Consider the following 16,399-nt stretch of genomic DNA (forward strand, 5'->3'; position numbering starts at 1 on the left):
TTTTGAAGAGATTCTAAATCTCTCATTGGCAAAAAACAAATAGACAAACCAATTACTTACTTCCTTTTAACAGTATACAAGAATATAAAGTTATTATCATCTATATTCTCTCTCACTGTAACTGTAGTATAAAAGTTATTTTTAAATGGATCAACAAATATCTTTTTGGGTGTCAGGAAAGGATACTACCCTACCTGATAGTTTTCAGAGGGTCTACGAACATTGCTTTTCTTTTGGCATTAACAGAGAAATTAAAAAATTATAAGACAAGATCAGAAGTAGAATCAAGACTCCCTGGCCATGTGGTGTGACAGGAATGTTTATCTGCAAGGGACTGGCTATTTGTGGGAAGTTCTCAATGATAGTACTGGACCTGCTGAAATGTATGAACAAAATCATTAACTAACAAGAAAATGAATTTCAAAAAGAGTTTGTAACTGTGCCTGACAATTTTTTTTTGGCCAGGCTTTAAAGTTAAAAGAGAAAACAGGAAAACCAGCACTTACAGTGAGGCTCATAGGGAGGAGGAGGATCACCACAAGGAACACATTCCATGTCTTGAAAGCCTCCAAGCTTAGTCTTCCTATAAAATCTAGAAGATAGGAGAATGTGAAAAAATAGTTAATCGAAACCAGTTATTATTCCTCACAAAATAATTCAGGTGTTTTAACAAAATCTTCTATAATTGCAAGTTTTGTCAATCTGTGTCTCAATGCAAACAATCAGGAAACAGAAGAATATAAAAGTAAACAAAAGTACATTAGCTATTAATTAATAGGACAAGACAGATTGAAAATAAATTGAGGAAAACATCTAGATCTGTTAGTCCAAATGCATGGTTACCATAATCTTATATTCACAGAAGAAATAAACAGTTCTGGAGATTTTGGACAGAAATCAATATCCCATTTTCCACACAGATCACAACATACATTAATGACACACAGTAAGAACTTACCTTATGCAAGCTTAGTTACATGTCTAAAAACTAAAAGTGAGGTGATTGATCTATATATTACAAGGTAATTATCACCTCTAAAAATATATAATAGGCTGGATATCAGAGGCATTCTATTTAAAGACTCTTCAAGAACTTTATTACTGAGCTAATGTTTGAAGATCATACTGACTACAGTGACTAGCAAAACCCTACATTCCCAATCAGGGAACAAGAGCAGCTCCAAAGAAAAAGCAGAAGTTTAGAATGCTGTATTTCATATTTTTATATATGACGTCCTCTAAAAACTTACCTACAGCTCCTAATCAAATAGGTCTGTCTGTCTTTCGACCATTCATTAGTACTAAGACAGAATCAGTAGCAGTGGCCTGTTCAAGAAGAGTACATGGACTTTTTTCTGTAGTGGTAGTGGCACATTAAAAGGTACTAACTCTACTGATGTTATATTCCTAACACTGCAAATGCCATTAGAGTATGAAGCTTTTATCAGCTAATGCAAACAGCTTTCCAACTGCTCAAGAAACTCCCACTTTATCAATGTGAACAGAAACAGATCCATAGGCTGCAAGACTGAAGGGGTCACTGTGATCATTTACTCTGAACAAAATGTGTTAATATTTGTTTTTAGCTGACATGCTCACTGCATTATTTTGAAGCTGAACAATAGACAATGGCACATTGGAAACCCATGCTAAACAGAAATAAATAAGACTGCTGAGAGGTAAAACATCAGTCAAACTCTTTGGTTAGCCTACCTGTATCCTCCATTTGTTTGAGCAGCATCAACTAAAGGACAGGTATGAGTGGTGGTGTGTTTTAAAGTTCTTTTGCTCAAAACATCCAGATCTGGTGTCCTGTGACTACCCTTGCCATGGCCATGACTCCCTCCCTCCTTCCTCCTGTTTCCAGCTTTGCTGCCAGAAAACTCAGGCTGTAGAAGCAGCTCTCATTTTAAAACATACTCAACAGACCTATCTAGGAGGCATTCTTGATGGGAATACTGAGAGGCATTCCCATGTCCTCCAGTTGAGCTTTACCTTTAATTCATGTCCTAATGTGGCTTCTTTTTTAATCCTTTCTCTTTTTCCAAAATTCAGCTTATATTGTTTACAGAAGAAGAAAATCTTCTCCTTGCTGACAACCAAGTAAGCCCTACAATAATTATACATTAATATGCTATAAGAGCATAAATCAATGTACCATGTGGCTGCAAGTAGTATCAAAAGTGGTTGTGAGTAACATCTATAATGCCTGGGGCTGCACCTTCTCATACAGTGACTTAAGCTAAGATTAGCTACCAAACCTGTACTAGGTGCTTTTAAATGCAGAGATTTCACCTCTAGCCTGAGAAGGAGTAATGGCAGAAGCTTCAACAGTGTTCAGGTATTTGATAGTTGGTATTAAAAAAACAAACAAATAAATATATAAAATAAAACAACTGAAACATAGATACTAAAGAAATTTATGAACTTTTAAGCATGTCCGAAATATATACTCCGAAAAACCAAAAGCTGTTACAATTGCAAATCAGTTCTCATACACTACTCCTATCAGTTAAATTACCAGTTCAAAAAAGCAACAAAATTGTCTTTTTACAAATTCATGGCGGGTGTTTATAATATCAGAACTTGGCAATGATGTAAAGAATAGCCTTTTAGAGATCTTAAGATTTAATAGTACAAACAGAGAAAATTAGTAACAGAGCTTTGGGATGACAGGACGACAAATGAAGCAGCACAGCTCTTGATTTACAACAACAGTTTCAGCAAACAATTTTTTCAGATTCATTTATGATTTTCAGCTAGGATCATGTTTTATGAATTTTGAAGAAAAGAAAGGTGAAAGAAATTTCAGAAAGTAAACCACAGCCACTGCTTTTGACCTAAGAATCAATGTGCATGAGAATTATTAGGCATTGACCTAAGGAGGGAAAAAATGCAAGGAAATAATGTGATAATTTTTGAAGAAGGTGGCAGCGTATGTTTTCAAATGTTTAAATGTTTATAACAATGAACTAAGTCACCAGTAACACTGTTTGAGGTATTTTGCTCAGGTGCTGTACAGACAATACTCTCTTAGACCAAGTAGGTAATTATCAAACCATTTTTGTAGATAACTATTACTGCAATTCAGAAATTATGTGCTCAAATAATACAGTAATGCCAAGATTAGACACAGGACCTTCATACACACACAAAGGATACCAACATTTATCCAGAAAACATGAACAAGCAATTTTAACGTAAATTAGGTGCGAATTTGTTCAAGTCTCATCCTCAGAAACGGTCTTACCCTGGTAAACAGTCCCCACATAGTGCATTGCTGGTGGCAGAACAGTTGGCCTTCTGAAACCTGTTAACCAAGGCACAATCCAGACAAGGCTTGCACTTCTGAAAGCCCCAGTCTTCCTTGAATCTGTTTGGCCTGCATGTCATGCACTGTGCATCCTCCCCGTATCCAAAGCCGCATTCCTGCAGGGATTAACAAGCAATAGCAAGCTATTCAGTCACTGAAAGCATGAGCAAGAAGAGAATGCTGGGATAAAATGAAGACCTGGTATAATTATTACTGAGAGTAGGTCTTTCTCGAGACAAAAGCCAGCCTTTCAGCAAGTTCAAATGTGTCTTCCACTGCTAATAATCTCCCTTACTTCTATAAGTAATACTTAGTCATCCACTTTATTCATGAAACCACTGTGTATTTGAATGATAAAGGGCTTCAAGGACTCCCACAGTTTCATTATTACGAGCTTATGGTAGAATTATTGAGCTGTCTGTTTTTTAATTAGGTCAGTCATGTGAAAGCGGAGAAACTGGGACAAGTGAAGTATGAAGGCACTTACTCAGTTACAAAAACAGCAAAGAAACACTTTGATATTAAGGTTCATAGCTAAGGTGAACAAAGTTAATTGCCAAAGAGAGTGCACTGATCTTCAAAAGCTTAGGACTTCTGTTACCAAATAAACCAGAGCCGGTTAATGACCATCAGCTGGGCACAAAATGTTGCTTAGCCACTAAGAATCTCAAAAGCTCAACCCACTACAGCTCTAACAGTTCTCAAACTGTCAGAAAAGTTTAATAGATCTGCAGATCACAGGGAGGCACAATATTATACTATACATGTAATAGTGCTATGGTTGGTTATTTCTTCCAAATTTAGCAGTTTAAAGGCATTATTTCCATTCATTTTCAAAAGGGCGCCTAATACAATGGACAAGCTGCAAAGATAAACACCAGGCCATATGTAAAAGTTTGGGGACTGAATCCTATGAACTGATTACCAAGAACTATCAAACAACTTCTTAGGAGTTATCAAGTTACTAGGAGCTGCTATTCCCTCTTATCATCCAAATATCCTAACAATTTGGCTTGGTACTTTGAAGTTGGATTTGATGCATTGGTGATACACCATAAAACTGCAAGGGGAGCACAACAAGTTGCCAGAAAGAGCTAATTAGGAAAGGCACAATATGGGGACCTTGCTCTCCTATGTATTTTCAGTGGAAGAATAGGGCATCTTCCCAGTAGGAAAGCTGCAGGAAATCTTCAACTAGGGCAACTTCAGAGGAGGTTTCCACTTGTTTGATGCAAATAAACATGCATATGTTTGATGCATATAAAAAACTTTTTCCAAAGTCACCAACCTAATCAAATCTGCTGCAAAAAAACCCCCGCTTTTAAACTTTAGAAACACTCTCAGATTCTCCAAGATCCAACACACTTGGATTCTCCAAGGCTTTGTGCTGTGAAAGCATCTATGGGAGGACCTTTGTGATCAAGCTGGCCAATAAGCCTCTAACTTGAAATGATAAAGTAACAATAAACAATTTCAGATGCATTTTACAGGACATTCTAAGAATTTTTAATTTTCCTTCATTCCTTTATTCTTTCCTACGAAAAAACTTTACTCCCCTCTGAGGAACAAGCCCTCAAGTATGCAGAAAATGAAAAATTTATGAAAGCAACTACAAAAAGACAGTAAAAATGGATCCAAAAACTTAATCTCTAGATTCACAAACTTAGACAATTATTTTTAGTTTTTGTTTTGCTTTCTTTTAGCTGAAATGTAATTTATTACTACTGAGTATTTTTCAGATCAAGGACCAGACAGACAAATCATTGCAATTAGTAACAAAACCAAAGAATATCCTACAGTTTCATGCACTGTACAGCACGGTCCTCCTGTGATATACTGCGACCATATTAAAGCTGGGAGGCAAAAAGTTTTAAAAAATATAAAAATATTTATTTTCTTTTTTTAAATTAACTCAGATATAGAGCATTTTATACAATTTTATTTCAAATTGACAAATTTCTACTAGGAATCAATGCCAAAGCCATGTCAGTTTTAGCTGCATCTTCCTGTGTTAATTTTTACACTCCATTTCATTTATGTACTTGTAAGACTGTATACAAAGCTACATGATTACCACTAGGGACTGGAACCAGACAAACTTGTGTTAGATTTTGCTCTCCCTAAGTCTAAATAAACTTTTTGATTGAATATCATTAATCTTTAACACACTCTTTCTAAATACCTACTCTTTCTAGTTAGCTTATCCAAACAGTAGCATTATGGAATGTATTATACTACTCAGTTAAACCATTTACATTTGGATCTTTTGATAAATCACTTGGAATCAGTCCCTCCCAAGTCCTATCAAACTTTCAAATATAAGGCTTGAATAAACTTAATTATAAGTTTTCCTTCCCAGACTACCTTTGAAGCTTTGGATCAAAAAACAAGCAGGAAAAAAAAGTTAGAATTAAATGCTTTCACTCACTGGCCCAAACTACCAAAGCTGAGTAAATTGTTTCTAGATCAGATCTGCTTTGCTATAGCTGGATGTATGGACACATCTTCATGATCCTTTGCATCATGGAATGGTTTACTTTAAAGCTATAAAAATGGTGGATGCAACATAAAGAAATCTTCTGCCCAAGGAATTTACAATCTCCCATCTTTGCAAAGATGGTTTCTAAGTCCTTGCCAGGAATTCCACAGATACCAGTTCATAACAACTAAAACTTTATGTATGTGCTTTTTCTGTTCACATAATATTTGAGGTAGTTAACTGCCTGGCAGGTGCAAATAAATATTTAAGCTTGTAAACCAGGCAGAACTTCAAAAAGATCTGTACTCATAATTAACCACATTCCCCAAACCAAAGGATATGATTTAGATGATGGATTCAAACCCTTTGAAATCTTGGACTTTATAATTCAGCAGTCCAGCAAAGATACAAAAAATTGACTGTTCATTTTTTATCAGTGCATGTGCAAAACTGATGTGCACCAGTTTTCTCTGTGTTCTATTTGCAAAGCTGTCAAGTTATATGGCTGATGAGATCTGAATAGTTCCCAACTCCCCTCACCGTCTCCATCCTCCCACTCTTAACTTTAAAAGAGAGCTCATCTCCTGTGGCATTTGACCTCCGAACTGCAGAAAGAGAAATAAAATTTGCAATAGCGATCAGTTCTATTTCAAAAAAACATTTTTTATTTTTGTGCCAGAAAAAAAAAGAGCACAAATATATGCTGCCTTTATTTTTGCTGTTGCAAAGCTTTCTGTGAAGAACACTTAGCACACTCCTCCCTTTCTACTTTCCCTTTTCAATTAATGAAAATTTTCTCTCTCAAAAGATATGCAGTACAAGCCATAAAACTCAAACACTTCTTTATAAAATTGAATTCAAATTAAAAAAAGTTCAAGTTACAAAAAAACCTTCAAAATTCAAATGCACCTCAATTTTCTTGATATCTATACAGCTTTCACTACCACAGTAATGTGCCATCTCTTGACCTTTAATTTATGTATCTCCAGAACAACTATTTTCAGAAGTGTTTCACTGAGGTATCAAGTGGGGTGACTGGTCAAGGTTGCCTAGGAATCTGCGGCAACCTAGTTAACCAAACTCATAATTTTGTTTCTAGCTAAAAATATTAAAAGCACAGAATAATGCAGACACCTCTTCAAGAATTACCAGGCCACTGTTAAAATTTTCTATCACTATGTACTACTCAAACATTGATCCAGACAGAACAACCATAAGTTGAGCAGACTATAAAGGGTACTGGAGTTAAGTGGTATGGTTTTTCCCTAAAAGTTGAATCCAACACAGACAGTAAATGAAGAGTATATTAGATTTTAAACATTATTTCAATTAAAATAACCTCAAATTTCATTTAAAAAATGCTTTCAGGCATCATTAAGATCATAATCTGCAAGTGTATTTTAGAATTGTTTCTAGTTCCACTGATTATCCACAAACTATGTAAATCCCTAGACAACACAGCCAAAGCAGTCCCACTTATGCCATGATGATTACAAGAATACTTGGTATTCTCAAGGAAAAGTCTTCCAGGCATTAAGACACTTAATTGGTGTCGGGTCATGTAACACGTTGTGGCACTACACTGGTGCTGGGAAATGAAGCTTTTCCTAATACCTTTGAGTACATGGCCTTTTTAAATAGCACACAGTTTTAGCTTCCTAAAGTACCTCAGGCTGTGGGTCAGCCTCATCTAGAATCCAATAATGAGCTAGATCTATCAGCAGAAGTCTCTGAGCAGGACAGGCTGTAACAGCATGCTGCAAACATCAGACTTAGCTGCTGTGTCAAAGTGCACAGCTAGGGTCAGAAAAGTTTCATTCTCAGTGAAGATGATTTGACATGCCTACATGCAGCTGCTCCAGTTTCCAGAAACACATGCTGGCCTCTCCTGAGCTGAGATCTGGCAGGCTTCCTCACAAGCAGCTCTCTTGCTTTGAAGATTTAAGAGTGACTGCTAATCATGGCAGCAGCTGCTCTCGGTGGCTTCACTGTGACAACACGTCAGCCCCAGCACAGCACTCTGATGTTCTCGTGTGAGGACTGCCACATTCAGGAGAAGCTTCAAAGAGTACCTGCCTGTTTAATTCACAGTTCCTTTTCTGAGACAACACGCAGGTCTCCTCTTTCCTCATCACACACCTGGTACAAGGAAGCAAGCTGTGATACATAGCCCCACCTCAGCAGCCATCAGGCTGCCTCTGTCCCACCAGCTGTCTCAGTGACAGTATTTATCACGGCTTACTTGATGGCAGTGCTGGCTTCAGGCACTCTCCCTTTCACCTCTTGGTTTTTATTCCTTCCTTGACATATATTGTCCTCAGTGCACTGGCTCAGCTGATAACTTGAAAAAAATGATGGTGAAAGGACTGGAAGGACTTCCATTTCCATACTTTAACATCTTTAAGAAAACGGCTGAAACACAAACTATGTCATTTTTTTTTCTGCATTCATTGTGATTTGTATAAATTTCTATAATATACAAGGTTTGATTCATTTCAGAGACATATATGAGATAGAATGAAGGGCTGTTACTATCAAGCCAAACCAATAACTATTCAGGCACTGGCAAACTGAAGCCACTTAAAGAATAAAGGACATTAAATGATTTGGGCATCACTATGTGATGCTTTGCTGTCTACTAAATGAATGAGAAATGCAAGAATGCTGACCCACATGAAGCAAACACTTCCCTCTGAATCAACACAACCATTTCAGCCTCCCACCCCAGAAGAAAGCACTGCTTAACAAAAAAAAGAAAAAAACCTGAAAACCTAACAAAAACCCCCAAACAAAAAAATAACATGAAACAAAGACTGCCCACACTGAAAACTAAGCTAATTCAGTGATTCAACAGCTTCACAAACATTACCAAAGACATGTTTACGAGAAGAAAAGGCTATACAGAGGTTGTTGGTTTTAAATTAACAAATAGAAGCAAAAAAAAAAACCATGGGAAGGAGCTTTCACTCTCTTCCCCATCAATTCCATTGATACAAGAACAAACCTTCCTTTCTTCTGATGGCAATATGTTAAAAGTACTTAATAAAAATACAATTAACATAAGTGATCAATGGATTTTAGTTCTTAGCTAATGTAACATTGCAGCATTGTGGTTAGAACAGCATATAGGCAATCAGAAAGGAAAAGCTGAGGGTGGTACTATTTCTTTCTTACTTGAAGGAAAAAAAATTACTTCAAAAACATTTTTGAAAAAGAGAGCCCCATTAAACTGTTACAGCAAAAGCCGAAAAGAATGGTCTGGATTCAGAATTAGTTACATGAAATAAGGCTGGGTTTTTTGCTGGTTTTGTTTAGTTTCATGCTATCAAGGGTGTCTGAAGTTGCTTACCTATACAGAAAAGTCAATCCAATAGACTGAGCATTGGTTTGCAACCAAAATTAAAGGACTCACCATTGGATCACAGAACAGACAGGTTAGAGGGAACCTTGAAAGAACATCTGAAGCAAACTTTCATGGCTCAGGGACCTGATCTGAGATGATCTAGCACCCTGTCCAGTTGCACCCCAAAAGCTCCAAGTGATGGGGACTCTAGGGAAATTGCTTCAGTGAATGAATGTTCTCACTACAAAAAAAAAATATTCTCCTGGTACAATTTGTGCCCATCACCCTTTGTCTTGTCTATATGGTGCCTTGTGAAGAGAAAGCTTCTGTTACACACTATGGCCTCTGTCTACTCTGTTCTACCAAAATATTCCTGCATTACCATGGGCAAGTTGATTTATGTTAGTGTCTCATGTATAAATTGAGAAAGGGCATTTCCCTCATTTAGAAAGGTGAAATGCTCATAAAGCATAGTAACAAAGATACATATATCTCAGTGAAGTTGTCAAAACAAGTATACATACATAAATATGTAGACACATATACATACATGCAGTCTGTACAGCTGGGTTTTTGCCCTGTATTTTTGTAAAGTCAGTCATGACAAGAAAGAAAATGACATATTTATACTGTAACAGATGAGTAATTTCTCATACACAAAATGAGAAAAGCTGAGCTTTTGCATTCAAAAATACAGACTGATGTGTTTTGTTACAAATATAAAAATGAAACCTGTGTGTCAATTGCTTCAAACACTCAGGGGGAACTGAACCAAAAACCCCACCACTAACATTACATTTTATTATACACTTTGACACACAATCATGCTCACACATCCAGCAGTACATCTAGTTTTATCCAGGAGCACTAAATATTTAATAGGAAAACTGTCATATTATTTAGTGTTAAGAAACTGTTATTAAACATTATAAAGCATTATTATATCATTGCTTTCTCATATGGGAAAAAACCAAGCAAACAAAACTTCTCCTGGGCTGCAAATTACTTCAAGTGTATCATTAAAGGCCTCTTCCCTTTGCATTCTGACCTTTGACTTTACATATTTGTTGCTTCAAGCTGTAGTTCTACATGACTACTTTCAACCACATCTCAGTTACAGCCACAGCATCACATCCTTCACTATGATTCACAGAGAATTGTACCTCTATTTATAAAGGAAATTACGATTCCAATAATTTAGGTTTAAACAAAATCTGTTGTTTCATTTCTAGTATAAAAGAAAGAATATTTTTGAAAGTCTATTACTGTCTGTGACAAGTAATTGCTTACATAGTGAAATTACCTATTTTCAAAACCACCAAACTAGTCCTAGAAGAATCAGGACTATAAACAAAAAAACTATCAGTTTTGTAAACAGTCTGTAAACTATCAGACTGTAAACAAAAATAGGTGAAGCAAAACCATGACTTCAATGCTGTACTACTGCAAACTATAATCTTGTTGTTTGAATTCAGCATTTCTTTATTAAATTGAGTGTAATTACTGAGGGTCTGAGTTTTTATGCTTTTGGGTTTTGTTTGCCAACTAGATAAGTACATTATCTGACTATTTAAATGCACATAGTACCGGCCCACTGTTACAAAGTGACATATTTACAAGTGCCTTTATAAATTAAAACATCCCCTGGAACATCTGAGTTCTCAAATTTAAAGCCAATCTGAAAAAATCCAAACTAAACCACATCCATGTTGTAAGTCATGTCTAAATCTCTACTTTGAGAGCATTGCTTGTATGACTAAACCTTAACTAATGCTGCCCAACACACAAAGGGATTCCCACTAAAGTGTGAAACTAAGTATTTCTGTTAATGCACTGAACAATCACCACAGGGGGTCAAGAGATAGAGAAAAGGTGTCATTCAATTTCAGTAAATCCCTTCAAATCTCACACAAGTCACAATACTTAACTTGTGCTTTTTTTCAGAGCTGAACATAATAGGAACTACAGAGCCATAAACTGAATGCTTCTCTTTCCCCTTGCAGTTTGAACACACATACACACCAAACTTAGTGACAGTTCATGTTTCAAAATTTTCAAAATAAACATTTCAAATTCCCTTAAACACCCTAAATTCCACCTTCAGCATCCTTTTTACACTATCAGTAGAAGTACAAGACTGTGTTTGCCCTTCTGCATGCAAATGGCCCCAAATGGCTCTTTATGGCCCCAGCTCCCAGGTATGCATCTGACTGCACAGTTACGTCAGGGTCGCAGCTTCACACTCCAACGATGGGCAAGATGTGGGTTTAGAGCTGGACACTGAAGAAAGGGATTTACACTTGCACGAGTCTTGGTAGGTCTACTCACCCTTCCTAACACCACCCTGCACTCTTCTTTGCCTTACCATCCTCAGGTCTCTGGCAGGACACTCTTGCTCCCTCAAGACATCTAATCTCCCAAGACACGTAACCCATTTTGCTGCCTCTTTCACCTCCAGGAGCTGAGTTAATGAATCCCAACATATTCCTCCCTTTCAGCTATGTTCTCCTTCATTGTTCTCCATCCCTGCTCATGCACAGCACCTACTTTCTCTGAACTGAAAACAACTACGATCCCCCTTGTGACTTGCATTCAGACTTGGAATTTTGTTAAAAATTTTGCCAAGTAAACGTTCTATTCTACTGAATCTCAGCCTGTAATCACAGCCAGCATTCATCTCCATTGATTCATTTCCACTGTCCTAAAATCCTAGCAATTCAAAAACTTTTATGGGGTTTTCTTTTGGAAGAAATGCAATTGTTACAAAAGCAAAATGCAATTGCATAAGATTCACAATAGTATTTCCTTCTCCATGAAATCAAAAGAACTTATGTGCTTTCTAAATATTATCATGTATTTTTCTGGCCTCAGCTTTTTCAATTAATTTACATGACATAAAGATAAGAATTAGATTTACAGTATTTCTAATGAGTTGTAAAACAAAGAAATTGTTCAAGCCTGACTTGAGTCTGGCTTCCTAAAGTGCTCCAACCACAGACCCAGTGAAAACAGAACAATCACCTGTCTCCCTCCTGTTCTAAGGAAGTATATTAGCTCTCATTTGAATCTTATTCTGTATTTATTTACTTATGACCTTTTTATTATAAACTATTCTGTTAAGACAAAAAAGTCATATATAAAATATTTAAACTTTGTCACCAAAAGTCCAGAACCAATGGTGAATGTCAGCACAGTAAAAATTAAGCCTCTCCATGTCCACAGTCTGTACCAATCACTGGTTTGAAATTAATTTTTCACATTCTCTTCTACAGAGTAAGGTTATGCAGTCTTAACTCCCTGTAGTTTTTTCCCCTTTGTAGCTTTTCCCCTCCTTTGTTGTTACCTTTAAAACAATAATTTGAGAGCCCATCCAGATGGTACTGCCTGCTTTATTAGTGGCATCATCATTTTCTGAACTGAGCATTTTATATAAAATGAAACAGATAACATGGTTCTTGAAAAACTGCAGAAGGCTCAAATGCCAAAAGAGTTGTACTTATTTTCATGTAAGTACAGATATTCATTTTAGATCAAATACATAAATGCACTCATCAGAAATAAATTAAATTCAAGAAAGCATGATTTCCTTACCTTTGAGAGTTCCATTCCAGGACCACATTGTTTGCAGAGGATACAGTTTCCAGTCTGGTCTCTAAATTCTTGCTCTCTGCAGTCTCCAGTCTCACAAGTTACCTTACTTAGCTAAAACACCCAAACCAACAACAAAACCAAAAAAAAAGTAAATTCATCAAAATATATTAAATCTAAGAAATAAAACCATGTTCTGATCTTAAAAATAACTTTCTGAATTATTAATTACCCTTAGTTCTACAGCAAGCCAGAGTAAAGTACACTGAGCAGGCAAGGTAGTCGTGTGCTGTGCTACTATCTGTCCATAAACTGAATACTCCAAGCACCTAAACTATGTACAGCACACTGGAGTGAGAGATGGCCACCCCTGAGGCGAAGCAGCATCACCTCCACAGCACTGTATTCACTTATATTTTCTGTTCTAGTCCACTCCTTCATCCATGAAGAGACTCACAAGGTAAAATTTTGCAATTGTGTATGAGGAGCAGTCAGAAATTATATGAATCAATGGACCAAGCTTAAGCTCAAATCAATAAAATGTGTAAGCACTGTTTTCATGCAGCATTTGAAGACCTTTAGTGTTAGTAGTAATGTGTAAAACAAAAGACAGAGTTTCTGCGTTCAGTACAATTTTTTCAGCATGGAGGGAAATATCAATCTTTAACTTACCAAATATGCTAGTAAAATGACAAGCACCTTCAGTTTATTATCTCTTTGTAATCCTTTAGCATCCATTTCTTGTGATTAAACCTTTCTTCCTAGAAAAATATAAAAAGAAAAAAAATTATATTTACATTGCTTAAATTGCAGAAGTCACATGTCCATCATACTTCATGACACTTGGCATGTCAAAATACGATCTGCCAATGCCATTAACATTTTCAAATGGATTCCTGGAAGCTGCTAAACAACAAATATATGCTTTAAAAACTATATGCCTTTTGAAGACAAGATAATAAACACAAAGTTTTTATAGTTTTAAATCTCAAAAGAAGAGATGGCTATCAGTCCAGATTACAGAATATCAGCATTTATTAATCTAACATCCCTAACATATATTTCTTGCTTGTTAAACACTCAACTAAGTATGTGATCAACAGACAAAAATAAATTTCTTCAAATATATCATGTTGTTTTTATCATTTAAGAGTAGAGACTGACATATGAAAGGATGGAAACCAAAACAAAAGGAAAATATCTGAGAAAAACATTAAAAACAGTCGCAAAATGCTTTTCAACATGGAATACTGCAAGCATAATATGTTCTCAAAAATATACAACCAGAATGAACAAAAACTATAATTATACACAATTCCACATTTTATTGCATGAATACCCCAGTTAACAAATTCTAATCAATAAGAAGAAAGTATACTTCAGTGGTACTATTGATATTTTTTAAGATAGCTGTATCTTGAAGCGTAAAAAGAGCAAAATCTACTAGAAAGAGCAGAGCAGGTAGAGATGTGTCAGACAGCACTCCACAGAAAAGCCAAGATGACATTTTTATGGTTATTTCTCACTTAGTGATGGCAACGGTCTAGGGGACAATGACAATTACCAGATGAAATGCATGTCAACATGGGTAAAAAAGAAGACATACTCTCAAGGAATACAAATACATCCAGATATAGTATTTGACATAGGTTTCTTTTTTAAGTCAGAGGGAAAAAAATCAAGGCAAGAAACATTAAATGGAAAAATCTCAGAAATAATTCTGGATGACCAAAACACAACTTCATGTAAAAAGTACTGTAGGACACCTAGAAAAATGAAAAAGGAGAGTCAACAAATTTTAGAAGTTCTGAAGTCATGAGAATCTGACAATTCTAATGCTGAAAAAAAATAGGTATGCATGAACAAAACAATTTCTAGTAATAGCAAAGAGCAAATGGTGGACAGAGACAGTAAAAATACTGTTAAGGGAACTCAGAAATTTCAAGAAACATTTCTCATCTGTTTTTAGAAATGTAGAAAATGGGTAAATACACACATCATACATTATATTGTGTACTGGCCAACAAGTAACCAAATACCTTCCAAGTAAAACCAGATTAGATAAGAGACAAATTGTGACACTTTGCACCTCAGTAACCTTGAAATAAGTATCAAGAAACTCTTAATTTTCATCTGGTTCAATTTTGCTGTTCATTCCCCTTGGAATGCTACAGAAATTCAAGAGTAATATATGAAGAAATTTAAAAATAACTAAGAATTATTGTACAATAAACAACTCTACACTGCATTACAGAAAAGCAGTCCTGTAAAACAAGCTTGACTTCACTTGATTCAGAGAAGACAAGACAGAAAAGCTAAAAGTCTAAGTGTTAAATGAAATAAACTGGTTAAATATTGATTCAAAGAATCATGCTGAAATTAATGGGACTTGGGAGAAAAATCCCCATTAACTTTTTTATTTCATGTAATACTGTTTGGGGGAAAAAATAAATACTACATGTGCTCTCAATTACTATAGGACTTAAAACTTTACAGAAGTGTGAAAGGGAAATAAAGTTGTAAATATAATTGAATGTCTTACATTTGAATGTCAAGTGATTACTCCAAGTCATATGTATTACTTAATATTTAAAAAATAGCTAAATCATAATACAATTCTAATGCAATTATGACCATCTATAGAATACTACCAAAACTTCAAAACCAGGATTCTAAGGTTAAAAGTAAGTTTCATTTTAAGTTTCAATATTTACTTTTGCTTCTGAAAATAGACGTGTAACATATCAAAAAGAAACTGACAAGTGTAATAGTTGTATATTTTTGTGTCAAGTTTCACATTGAATTTTCAATCAAAAAAATACTGCTGAGCTGTAATAAGCCTAATGATCTAAAATATGGAGCTGTAACATAATCCAAGAGGCCTAATTTTCTGTGCAAGCCACCTGAAGCACGGAAAAAATACAGCAAATTAAGAACAGCCCAATTAACTGCCCTGCAGACTAATTATCTACAATAAAACTATATTAGCTTAATGTAATCCAGGTATATTAACCCTATACCTTTTCTCCAATACACAATAACTTGAAGATTTAATATTGTTAAAAATCAGTATATATACAACTTATCAAAATCAATACTGAAACAAAGATAATTATGTGTTTTCCTCTTTTAGTATTCTGGAGTCACAATGCAATAAAAATCAAATGACAGTACAGAACAAAAAGCAATATTAAAAATCTTGCTGGTCATGCTGAATCTTGTATCTCAGTTTTGGAATTGCCCTATCTGTCATAAGATGATCTTCTTATAGCAAGTATCTCAAAGACTTTTAGAACATAAAAAGCACACGGCACACCATCCTGTACCACAATACAGTTTGTACACTTGGGTGTGAAATTTGATTGCAGCTGTGAAATATTCTCTATTTAAAAGAAAATCTACTGCCTTTATAACAGTCTTGGCAAGTCCAATCACCAGGAGTTTTCAGAATCCAGAGTAAATTTTTAAAATCAAGTGTTTTATTACTGACATCAAACTAGCAAGGACTTCTCCAACTTACCCTACGCTTGACTAAGGTTCAGGTTTTTGACTGATCATTACAAGTTTGATGGGATTTTACAGCTTTAGGCCTATGATATATCTTCTATATAATGAGTCTTCTATGATCAACAAAGATTCCAAAAGAAACTTGCAGGTCTATGGACATTAAACTTCA

General features: G+C 35.4%; 1 protein-coding gene across 1 annotated transcript in view; it reads right to left on the reverse strand.

The window, feature by feature from the left end:
- TNFRSF19 (TNF receptor superfamily member 19) overlaps positions 1-13,461 on the reverse strand; it is a gene marked incomplete at its 5' end in the record, with an annotated part of 43,139 nt that extends 29,678 nt beyond the window's left edge. Inside the window, 4 exons of the mRNA XM_084227032.1 lie at positions 507-592; positions 3,251-3,429; positions 12,727-12,837; positions 13,396-13,461. Of these exons, the coding sequence (XP_084083158.1) occupies positions 507-592; positions 3,251-3,429; positions 12,727-12,837; positions 13,396-13,461 (442 nt within the window). The remainder of the gene's footprint in view (positions 1-506; positions 593-3,250; positions 3,430-12,726; positions 12,838-13,395) is intronic.
- Positions 13,462-16,399: the final 2,938 nt, after the last annotated feature.

Source organism: Fringilla coelebs (assembly GCF_963513975.1).
Source record: "Fringilla coelebs genome assembly, chromosome: 2".
Classification (NCBI taxonomy): Eukaryota; Metazoa; Chordata; class Aves; order Passeriformes; family Fringillidae; genus Fringilla; species Fringilla coelebs.